Below are 11972 nucleotides of genomic sequence, written 5' to 3' on the forward strand. Positions count from 1 at the left end.
GTAGCTGCAGCAAGAGCCCTTCGCATGGAGCAGGAAGGGGAGGAGCAGGCGGGAATGCATCGCGCAGCGCGCGCAGCAGTCAGGAGGACGCGGGGCGGAGCTTCCCGCCCGGGGACGCCAGGAAAGATGCTCCACCTCCGAGAGGATGGGGGGAAAAAGAGGCGTGGCTGGGAAGTTCATAGACGGAGAGGGCGTGGCCAGGGGTTTGCCGTGGATCGTGGCTTGGGAAAGGAGGATCGGTCCATTCGCGGAGTTTGGGTTTCTTGCCACAAGCGCCCTTTTAAGTAGTCGAGTTTTGTGACTCCCCGAAGCCTGCGATTTCATCTCACAAAGGCCGGTGTAATTAGTAGAGGAGGGCTGGCATAAGTGGCAAAGGCTTTTAATTTCAAAACAAACTCTGCCTTAGTTTACAGAGAAATTGGTTCAAGCTAGGCACATGGGTTGCATAGACTTACGGTTTTGCTCCGCAAATATTCGCTTGGCTCACAGATATTCAAGATATCCTATCTCAGTACTGATTTAAGTGACAGAGTCTGGAAAATTCACATTGTATTACGGATTCAGCGCTCAGAGGCTTGTAGTCTCTACCACAAACACGTAGTGGCAACGATTCCTTAGTTTGACGTACCGTGGCATTGCTTCAATTCAGTGACGAAACAGATGTATAACACTATTGCAAAATTTAACAATGAAGTGCTGCTTTTGTTTTGATTTTGAAATGGTTGAGTAAAATGGGAATATATTACATTATTTTGGATTGATGGATATTGAGCAATCTAAAAATGAGATGAATGACTGTTCTATCCAATAGACTCAAGGGACTTGGCTGGAGAAGAAGAAATAAATTGCTGTCTAAATTTCACTCAGTTCTTCAGTTTGGCAACAGTCCAGATCATTGCCCAGGCAGTGTTTATCACAGACCCCCAAGTGATAGATTCCTCTGCATTTTAACCCCTCCTCCCTTGTATTGGGAAAGCAAGATCCAGTTGTTTTCCTTTCTATGGATTAGTCAATGAAGATATGAGGTTTCCATGATGAATACTTTGCCACTGTTGCTGCTCCAGTGGGAGAAAAATGCATAGTTTTACTTTCTTTCAGTCATTTAGACTGGAAGTGAAAATTGGCAATTCTTGTCAAATTCACCTTTTTTTAAGAAAAAAAGCCCAACCTCCAGAATTTCAACAATGAAATGGGGACAGAGAGTTCAGTGGTCACCAGTCCTTTTTGACAACCTGACAGTTGCTATAACACAGGGCTTTTCAACCAGTAGTACGGGTACCACCTGTGGTACATTGGCACCTGGCAGGTGGTACGTGACCGTCCTAGAAAAGTGATAGTGGGGGAGGGGAACGAGCTGAACCGGTGGCAGCACCGCACAAGCCTGAGTGAGAGATGGCTGGAGCTGCAGGGCTGTCATGGCTCAGCCGAAGCGCCAGGATCAGCGCCAGGATCAAGCTGGAGCCCAGCGCTGATCCTGGTGCTTCTGCTGAGCCAAGAAGAAGCACCGATCAGCTGGAATGTTGCAGCATCTCCAGGGTCTTGTGATTTACATTCAGCAGATGCTTGGCAACTGATTCATATTTATGATGGTCACAATGTCCCAGGGTCATGTGAAGTGACCAAAACCTGCTGCAACCACCCAGCAGACGTGGGGGGGGAATAAAAACCAAACACCCCCCACCCCACCCCTGCTGCCAATCCTCAACAGAAATGCTCACAACAATGAAAGCCTCGGACAGGAGGAAGAGCACCGCCGGGCGGGCAGGCAGGTGTCTTGCTCGGCTGTGGCTTGAGGGGCACTTTTTTCAGTGCCATTGTAACTTCAAACAGTCACTAAGCGAACTGTTGTAAGTTGAGGACTACCTGTACTTTATCACTTTTTCCCTTTTTTTTTTTGGTCATCAAGTTTTTGACACCTTGCTAGGCGACTGATGGTACTCGGATACTGCCATATCCTAAAAGTGGTACAATGGGTGAAAAGGTTGAAAAGCCCTGCTATAACAAACTGAATGCAGATAGAAACAGTGAATTAATGCTTCAGAGCATTGTTTGTCAGTGATATAGAAGGAAGCCATGCACAGGTTGTCCTCGACTTACAACAGATAATTTAGTGAGCAAAGTTTTAACAGCACTGAAAAAAGTGACTTATGACTGTTTTTCACCTTACAACCATTGCAACATCCCCATGGTCACGTGATCAAAATTCAGACTTTAGGCAACGGACTCATGATAGTTGCATTGTCCCAAGGCGATGTGATTACCTTTTGCAACCTTTTGACAAGCAAAGTTAATGCAGAAGCCAGATTCACTTAACAACTGTGTTACTACTAACTTTAACAGCTGCAGTGATTCTCTTAATATCTGTGGCAAGAAAGGTGGTGAAATGGGGCAAAATTCATTACATTTAGATACGTTCATCTAAGGCAGGAGTGTCAAACTGACGGCCCATGGGCCGGATGTGTCATGCTGCACCCACCCCAGCTCCAGCAATGGGGAAAAAGTCGTGATGTGTCGTGACATGTCACGTGACATTGCGAGTTTGACACCCCTGATCTAAGGCATCTGATCTTAGAAGTAGGAAGAAGTCGTTGCTCTGCACTGCTGCTTCTACAGTTGTTCTTGAATGAATGATCTTTAAACATTAATTCCTATAGCCAGTGGCATACGTAACAAGCCTCAGTGACATCAAAATGATGATGTGGATCGTGATATTTCATGTAACAATTATGCACTTTCATCATGACTTCTGTTGCATGTATGTAAGTAGCATCATTTAGGTCAGAGGTCCCCAATCTTTTGGGCACCAGCGACCGGGTCCATGAAGAAAGGTTTTTTTCACAGACCGGAGAGGGCGTGATTTCGTATGCTGCCTGCATCCAGCGGATGGGGCTTCGCTTGTTTGCTCGGCCTGGTTCCTGGCATGCCGCGGACTGGTGCGGTCCACGGACCGGGGATTGGGGACTCCTGATTTAGGTGATGATGCTTGTAATTAGTTCTGGTAGAAGAAAATATTTGTAAGTCAGGGTTGAATTGGATTCCTGGTGCTCTCTGAGCTTGGTTGTTTTCTTCTTCATTACCAAATTAGGTAGCATCATCAATGCATACTGATCATCAGTGCATGCTGATATATGCACATAAATTCTTACATGTTCTTCTTATTTGTGGCTAATGCATTTTGCTTATACAGCACATTCCCAGGAACCTGATCTTTGTTTCAGTAGACAACAGTATATTGGCTTATGAAGTAATCTTTAGATTTGAGTTCCTACTTTACCTAGCATTGTAACATGAGCACGGTTGGGGTCAAATTGTGCTTTAGTTCTGCTTGTTGCACATTGCACAAAATATGCCCAAACTGATCACCATTATGGCTTCCAATTAATCAGGGAACACTGTATGTGGCATGGTATGACTGGTAAGTTAGTCTGCTTGTGGGCAGTGTTAGGCTTCCTAAGATGACAGCCAGAGTTGCTGGCAAATTATCAGGAAAGCTGCTGTCTAGACTATGGTCATTAAACCCTGAATCCCAACATTATGTAACAAATAAAATCTACACCAATATAAGCTAGTTTATTCTTTATTTCACCCAGAAGTCTCGTGGTAGGCAGAGGAAGTATTTTTTCTGTACTCTTTTTATTTGTGCCACCTTTCCTTTATGTCATCTAGCAGAATTATTTTTTCCTGTGGATCTCATCTATCCAGCATGTTACACATTTGCAAAACTGATTCATTATCTACTCACTAAAGCATAACATATAACTATCATGTGCACCTAAATAATCTAGATTAACCACTTCATACTTTCTGATAAACATTTTTAATGATTTTGGAGAAAGAATAGACTACTGTCAGGAGTAGGCCATATGCAGCATTCACTGCTAAGGAATCTGGACATTGCTGCTCAGTTTTGGCATATTTGGTACTGACGTCCAACTCAAGTATGCACATATTATTGTATGCAAGTTAGGACCTCTAATTTAGAGACTATAAACCAAACTATGGTTGTTCTCATCCTACCAACTGGGAAGCATATATAACATACCCACATTTATCTGAAAAAGTCAAAGTTCTTCTATGCTACTTTGGAGGGTCATCCAATTGGACCTTTTTTTCCTGGAAAGCACTACAGTAATAGCTTATGATTGCTTATCCTCCAGTTAGCATTATAAATAATCACACGGTGGTGTGTGGTTGAAAATTTTAGAGCACAGTTGGATCTTCTGTCTCTAGAAAGACTTCTGCTAGCATTGCATTCATACTTTAGCAGCAATTCTGTTATCTTATTAGACAGTTTTGAATAAACACATGGTCTTTATTTATATATTGGTTGGTTGGTTGTTCTCCATCATGGTGGTTGAAAAAAGTCCAAGTTGTTGACACAACCTGTTCTACATAGAGCCAACTATGACAGTTGTAAAATATCACTCATATGCCATCTATTTATCAAATGCTATGTATTTGGCTTTGGTGTCATTCAGGCTGTCCTCCCACTTTTCTCTTTGTTCACCCTATAGCATAGTAACTAAGAATTCAAAACCTTATAAACAGTTTTCTGTCGTGTAACATGGCCTGCCTTAATATGGGTTTTGGAATTCTTACAGACAAATTATCTTTTTATATGGTATAACAGTTCCTCAGTCATGCTATTCTTTATAGACTGTGTTATGTACACTATCTGTGTGGAGGTACTGATTTATAGTATGACCCTTCAAACTTGATATTCAAGGTTTATATACAGTTCATGAACAGTTCTTCATTTTGAAATATTTATACTTCATGTCCAGTGTCTCCTGTTCTATTGTTGGACTTCATTGGAACAATTATTTTAAAACTGTTGTACCATCCAATGCGAAATGAAAAGTATACTCCTTTTCACTTTTGTGTACAAAAATACCTAGAATAACAAGCTTCATGGGAAATCATGTTAGACAGTCACAGAAATGAATTCCAGCAGTGAGGCTGCTCTTGACAGAGTTCTAACATCTTGACCCTAAATCTAATTTGAATGAAGAGCATAAGAAGATAATTCCTACTCCTACTCTGCTAATTCCTACTCTTTTCTGTGGTTTTGCTACTAAAACAATTAAGAAGAGGCTCTAAGATCAAAATCTAGTGATTGCTTTTGAAATAAGAAATTCTTTAGAGATTGTGATTCTAGTATCATCTTTGCAGTCAAATTTTAGAAACTTGGCAGTCTTAGGAATAAGGTGTTAATCAGGGTTAGGGATTATAACATCATTTGCTTTCTCATGAACGCAGAGCAAGGCCATTTTGAAAATATTTAAGGTCATGTGTCAGGCATAGTTTTAACATTCTTTTTAATGATTTTAACCTTACAATTATTTTTATACACAATCTTATTAATATATTAAAATATTCAAAAGACAGATCATATATTCCATTGATTTATATTTATCTCATGACATTCTACATGTGTTTTCAATTTTAGCAGTTCAGACTCTTTAAGAAATTAATCATAGCTCTCGTACCATTCAAATTTACCTGTAAATTAACCATGATCATTATGTATTATACTCATTCCTGGGTTAACCATTAATGAGTACATGGTTAAGACACCAAGGGAAGGGAGGCACCTCAGAGATTTTTCTCAAGTTATCATGCCCTTAATTCTCTCACTAGTTTTGAGCACTTACTGAACATAATGTCTTGCCAGTTAAGCAATGGAAAGGCTAAAGAATACCATTGTTGGGCTGTGCTTAGGGCATCACCTAGATTAATTGTGATTAAACAATGATTATACCTTATAAAGTGAATGTTGACTTTTCCTTTAAAAAAAAAAGATCATGGTTGCCTACACTGGCCACTTATCCATATATATATAAAAAAAGAAGTCCTTGCAGATTTTTAGTTGTTGCCCATATATCCCTCTACAATCTGAATTTTCTGTTTTACAGAATTTGAAATTTAGTCACTTTTGATTGTTTCATTAGGCGAGACAGTTTGAAACAGGGAGGGGAAAGGATAAGTTAATATTTTTGTTTGACTCAATTTCTCAGTTTCCACATTTTTACAAAACTGAGTATAAAAAGCTTAAAAACAAATTAAAATTCAAACTACCATTGCATAGTAATTAAAGGCCTGTTTAAAAAGATGAGCTCCTTTTGTTTTCTAAATGCAACATCCGGCAAGAGTCAACTATGCATTTTATAAGGTGGAAACAAGGTGGTTCAGTAGTGCATCTTCAGAAAGATTTCTCCATTGGAACATAATAGCCAAATAGCTGTAGGCATTTAGAGCAGGGGTCCCCAAGCCCCGGTCCATGGATTGGTACCGGGCCGTGGTATGCCAGCAACCGGTCTGCACAAACAAGCAAAGCCCATCCATGAGATGCAGGCAGCACACAAAACCACACACCCTCTGGTCCGTGGAAAAACCTCTCTCCACGGAACTGGTCCCTGGTGCCGAAAAGGTTGGGGACCTCTGATTTAGAGCTTTAAAATAAGGTAACTGTGTAATCGATTCCTAGTATGTAGTAATACTGAACTGTATCAGCAGTCTTTTTATTTGTAAGTTTTAAACATTCTTCAATATTGCAGGAATAAAGATGACACCTAATCAAGATGTGAAGAACTTGCTAGATTCAACCAGCTCAGAAGGAGTCACATGCGGCATACTTCATTTTTCAGAGGTTATACCCTGGATCCAATAAAAATAAGGATATGGGAGCATCCATCCTGCAGATCTGCCTTTTCTTACGAGTAAACTATTATTCCAACTAGGGTAGACCCCATCCCCTGAGTTCTGTTTCTAAGTGACCAAAGACACTTACATTTTTTAATGTCTTCCCACAGGAGGTATATACGGTGCTCACAGGATCACTTGGACAAAGAAGCACTTAAAGTATGACTTGTAAATAGTATGCTGATTTAAAATTGGTTTGTTTATGAAGTTCACTGTTACTGTAAAAGAGTTAACATACTGGTAAGCGAAGAGTTTATAAAGGTGATATATGGGAGGTAGGAATTTTGGGTGAGCCATTGGGCTATGCTTGGATATTGTTGGTGGTTGAGAGCACATGACGGAGGAAAGGGAAGACAAAGTGCTAAGAAAATCGGTGTGTGAAATTTGCCAGATTGAGAACTGCTAAGAGGATAGTGTGAGAGAATGTTATCATGCTTACCCCATAAACCTGTTCAAGCATCCCTGCAATTTCCATTTTAGCTGAAATCCAGTGTAACAAAAAAGGTCCAAGTTTTATTTCTGCCAAATTGTAATTCATCTGGAATAGGTCGGTGAACTTCCAGAACACAAAGCATTTGCTTTGAGTTAGAACAAAACACACTTTGGGGCACATCCCTATTGAAAGAAAAAATAATCTTCAAGTAATAAGAGGAAATAACAAAACACTACGTTTGCCAATAAAATATCAAGAATTAAAACCAAACTAGGCGCAGGAATGGGTTTTCTCTAGAGAATGACACCTAATTTTGAGAAAGGACTTCTCTTTCTTTTTTCTGCCATCTGAAACCATTTTATCAGTAAAAACAGAGTTTAAAGTATCATAACATAATAGATGTAATGAAAATCGTAAATTTATTATGTATTTTCATTATCAGAGGGTAGTATTAGGGGGGGAAAAGATAAGGCAGGCACAAGATATCATTTTCAGGAATATGTAAACATTGTTTGCCTTAAATTGATATTCTGAAAAACTAACAACTCGTACCTCATGCAGCTTAACGTCAAGCAAATGTTTTTCCATCCTGCCAGTGGTTCCTACTGATTCACACTAATATCAGGTATTATTAAGTTATCTGAGATTTTGTAACACAGTCCCGATTGAAAGCACCCCCCTTTTAAAAAGACCCCTCTCTTACTGATGGAAAAATATAATATGATGTTTGAAAAAAGATACAATTAATTTAATATTAAATTAAATATTAATAATATTGAGTTTTGAGAAGTATATTCATTGAAAATTCTTCTTATTAAATGTTAAGACTTCCTTTCACAAATACTGAAATCCATTTGGGAATTAGATTTTCAGATTTCTAACTGATAAAGAATTATGTTTTATATATGCATGATTATATGTGAAAAGAACAAAACAGCATTTCATACATAACAACTTTATGGTACACATTCCACTAGTTTTATAATATGTGAGGAATGCTGATGACCCAGGACAAAGAGGGTCTATTATATGCTATTAAATGGATTTTCTAAAGACCAGCATCTCATTCCAAGAAAGCAAACTATGTGGCTGTAGATCTTATTCAAACAAATTAAACACTGTCATGCATGCTGACTACTGGCTTTTTATTCTTCCTTTGGGAAATTTATCTATTTTTTTCAGCATGATAATTCTCTGAAAACTGAGCTGAAGACAATCAAATTCAAACTAGAGGAGAGAGAGAGGCAATTAAAAAAATACTGAGTTCCAAAATGGCCAAATCAAGATTGAAGAAGGAAAAAAATCTCCCAGTGCATCCTGGGAGAGAAAGGTGAGCAAAGATTCCCTTCTGTATCCCCTGCTGATCATTTGTCCCAAAGCAAGCAAATTCAGGCTGTTTTGGAAGAATATAAAGCATATAGAGCAAGTCATGCTCTATATGGCCTTGCCCAATTGTATTTTAGGCAAAATGCATCATTAATAGCTCAGAATAGTTCTCGATCTACAACAATTCATTTAGTGACCATTAGTTACAACATCACAGAAAAAAGTGACATTACCAATTTTCACACTTATGATTGTTGCGGCATCTCCATGGTCATGTGATCAAAATTCAGACGCTTCACTACTGACTTGTATTTATGACAGTGGCTGTATCGTAGAGTCATGTGATTGCATTTTGCAGTTTTCTGACAAGCAAAGTCAATGGTGAAGACAGATTAATTGGCTGTGTTACTAACTTAACAATTGCAGTGATTCACTTAACAACTGGCAAGAAAGGTCATAAAATGGACAAACTCACTTAACAAATGTCTTCCTTAGCAACAGAAATTTTGGGTTCAATTTTAGTCATAAATCAAAGACTACTTCTATCAGAAAATAGCAGGCCTAGAGGTGAAAAAAACCAGAAAAATGCTTTGGCAAACTAGTCCTGTATTATTGCTCAGAAAGTGGCTTATATATATATCAGAGCTGAACTGAAAATACACATCAACAAGATTGCCTCTCTTTGATAACAAAGGGACAATGAATTTCCTGACTCTAGGATGTCTGCTTTTGGTTTTCAATTTGTTGGTAAATAAAACCAAAATATTATTAACAGTTTAATTTTTTGGTGATTTCTTTTTCTGGAGAAAATCAAAATACAAATAAATGCTCTCTTGAAATCCCTGAAGATTCAGGAACACAAAGACTACTATAACACAATATATAAACATTTGAAAAGTGGCTGTGGTAAACTAAACACTGATTAGAATGATCCAATATAAAAGTCAGCATTTAGAAGCCATGTTAAATAGCAGTATATTTCATTCTAGCTCAATCTTGTTTTAAACAATAAAATCTACCATTAAAAAGGCCACAAACCACCAGAAACAGAAAAACAACTTTTTTAAGACACACAAAACCAGTGTTTACTTTTTTTTACAAGACTTTTAAATAATACCAGATTTTTTTCTTTCCAACATAAACCTGCTGTTCTGCCCTCTCCCCCAAATATAATTTTCTCTGCAGTAAGTTTAAGTTTTAATATGAAATATCTTTTTGAAAGCCTTTTTGAAGTGTTCATTACAGAGTGGATATATAAATGGATTTAATGTAGAATTCACATAGCCAAGCCAAATTGTAAACATGTGAAAAGGACGGTTATAGCATATTTCACAAAAGGCCATGACCATAAACAATACAAAATATGGTATCCAACATAGCATAAAAACTGCCATTATGACACCTAATTGTTTGGCAGCCTTTCTGTCCCTGTTCACGTGCAGCTTTTGACTCTGGCAAACAGAATGAGTACGTAGCTTTCCCCATGTCTCTTTCAGGTAACGGAGACTAAGAGGATCTCCTCCGTTAGAATACCTCTGAGGAAAAAGTTGCTCAGGATGAGAATTTTGTTTTAGGGAGGGATCTGAGTGAATTCTAGGCAATGATCCTCCTGCAAAATTCTGCCTACGTGATATTTTGCCTAACTGGGAGATAGGATTTTTTATATTTTCAACACTGTTACTGACACAGGCATATTTTCCCTTTGTATTGCCTAGCTCAAAATCTTTCTGCATTATAGCTAGAGGGAAACAGTTAAGTTTTATTACTTCATGGTCACTTCCTTTGGGAAAATCCTTCGAAATTTTAACGAAGCTGCCTAATGGAAGTTTAGATTCCCTTATTTTGTTGTGCTCAAAGCTATCATTTGCACTGAAAGAAAATCCTCGGTCTTTATTTGAACGTTGGGAACAAATCTTTTGCATTTCCTGAATCTTTCCATTATGCACACTCGTGTTATTAGAGTTACATCTGTATAATCCATTTATGAGCTGCCGATGCTGATAATGCTTGCAGACAGCCCTGTAAATGTTTGCATAGAACCACAGCATCAGCAATGATGGTACATAGAAGTTGATTGTGGCTGTCAAGACTTTAAACCAAGTGGTTCTACAAAAATCTGTTTCACATACTTTTTCATCATAAGTTCTGTTATTAATTGTCATAGTACTGTGATCTGTGAATTTACGCCAGCCGAGTATAGGAATCACCCACAGGAAAGACAGCAACCAAGCTATTGAAATCATGACCGAGGCTCTAGTTTTGGTCCTATACTTGAGATATTTTAAAGGCTGTTGGACTGAACGATAGCGATCTACACAGAGAATGAAAAGGCTGAATATAGAAGCTGTGCTGGCTACGTAATCCATTGATAGCCAAAACAAGCAAGCTTCTCTAGTCAAAATCCACTTATCCTTCAGCAAGTATACAATGTTTAGTGGCATCACAGCTGCACCAACTATAACATCTGCACATGAAAGACTGACAATATAAAGATTGCCAACTGTCTGTAGCTTCTTTTCTGTTTTCACAGCATATAGGACCAAAATATTCATAACCACTGTAATCAGTGAGATGGTTCCCAAGAATAGTCCTAGAACAGGTTGCACCTCTGTAGAATTCCTGTTTGTGCTTCTGTCTACCAGACACATCCTTTGGCTCAAGCTCAATAAAAAAAGACCAAAAAAAAGTCTTCAGAAGTTCAGTCTTGTCTGGCGAACTGTTGGGTCAGTTTCTTTGATGTCTTTGATCAATCTGAAAATTAAAAGAAAAGTTTCACTACTGCTGTTTCTTGCCGTTTTTACAGCTAAAGAAATAAAAGTGAGAGTGAAGTCAAGAATAAACATTGCAAAAATATTACATAGTAGGAGCTTGCCTCCAAATTTCTTATCCAAATATCTTACATCCAGAGCCTTCCAGGCCATATGGTATTCATCAAAAGTTTAAACCACCGGTCCCGGAGCCAAGTGGAAGCTTTCCTCTTAGTCTCCATTCAAAAGAGAGGATGCTGGGCCTGAGCATTTCCAGGACTGTGATAATTTTAAATCTAAGGTCCAGAAAGCAATGTTATTTAAAAGGAATCACAACCTGAGATATGACAGTTGTCAGCTGCAATACATGATGTGAGAGATATGTAATGCTCACACTATCAAAGCCTGTGAACAATGAACAGGAGAAATCCTGGTATGCAACTCAGTCAGAAATGCTTAACCACTTCTTTGCACAGATGTGCACAGTAAACAGATGTTAAAAGTGACTTGCCATGCTTGACCTGCTAGTTTCTCTTTATCAAGTTTCAACTTCTTAAAGGGAACTAAAACCATTTAGATATGCTGATAAGAAAATAAAAAAATGGAGAATAAACACTATTTATTGAAGAAAGGTAGGAAGTATATCCAAAAGGAACTTAACATCCACCACAATTAATCAAGAGCAAGCCCTATTTATATGAAGTTCGAACCTTCTTAGGTAGGGTGGAACCAAAAAATTAAACCTAACAGAATAGTGGAATCCT

At 38.4% G+C, this 11972-nt stretch overlaps 1 protein-coding gene across 1 annotated transcript; it reads right to left on the reverse strand.

Moving 5' to 3' along the window:
- Window positions 1–9306: 9306 nt before the first annotated feature.
- Window positions 9307–11109, reverse strand: HRH1 (histamine receptor H1). The gene has a single exon (XM_015816826.1). The coding sequence runs from the start codon at window positions 11107–11109 to the stop codon at window positions 9652–9654; it is 1458 nt and encodes a 485-aa protein (XP_015672312.1). The 3' UTR covers window positions 9307–9651.
- Window positions 11110–11972: the final 863 nt, after the last annotated feature.

Source organism: Protobothrops mucrosquamatus, unplaced genomic scaffold, assembly GCF_001527695.2.
Source record: "Protobothrops mucrosquamatus isolate PMUCROS unplaced genomic scaffold, P.Mucros_1.0 scaffold_120, whole genome shotgun sequence".
Taxonomy (NCBI): domain Eukaryota; kingdom Metazoa; phylum Chordata; class Lepidosauria; order Squamata; family Viperidae; genus Protobothrops; species Protobothrops mucrosquamatus.

What these genes read in the sequence shown, in the direction of transcription:
- HRH1 (XM_015816826.1), bottom strand. Translation starts at nt 11,109, where the DNA reads ATGTGTCTGGTAGACAGAAGCACAAACAGGAATTCTACAGAGGTGCAA.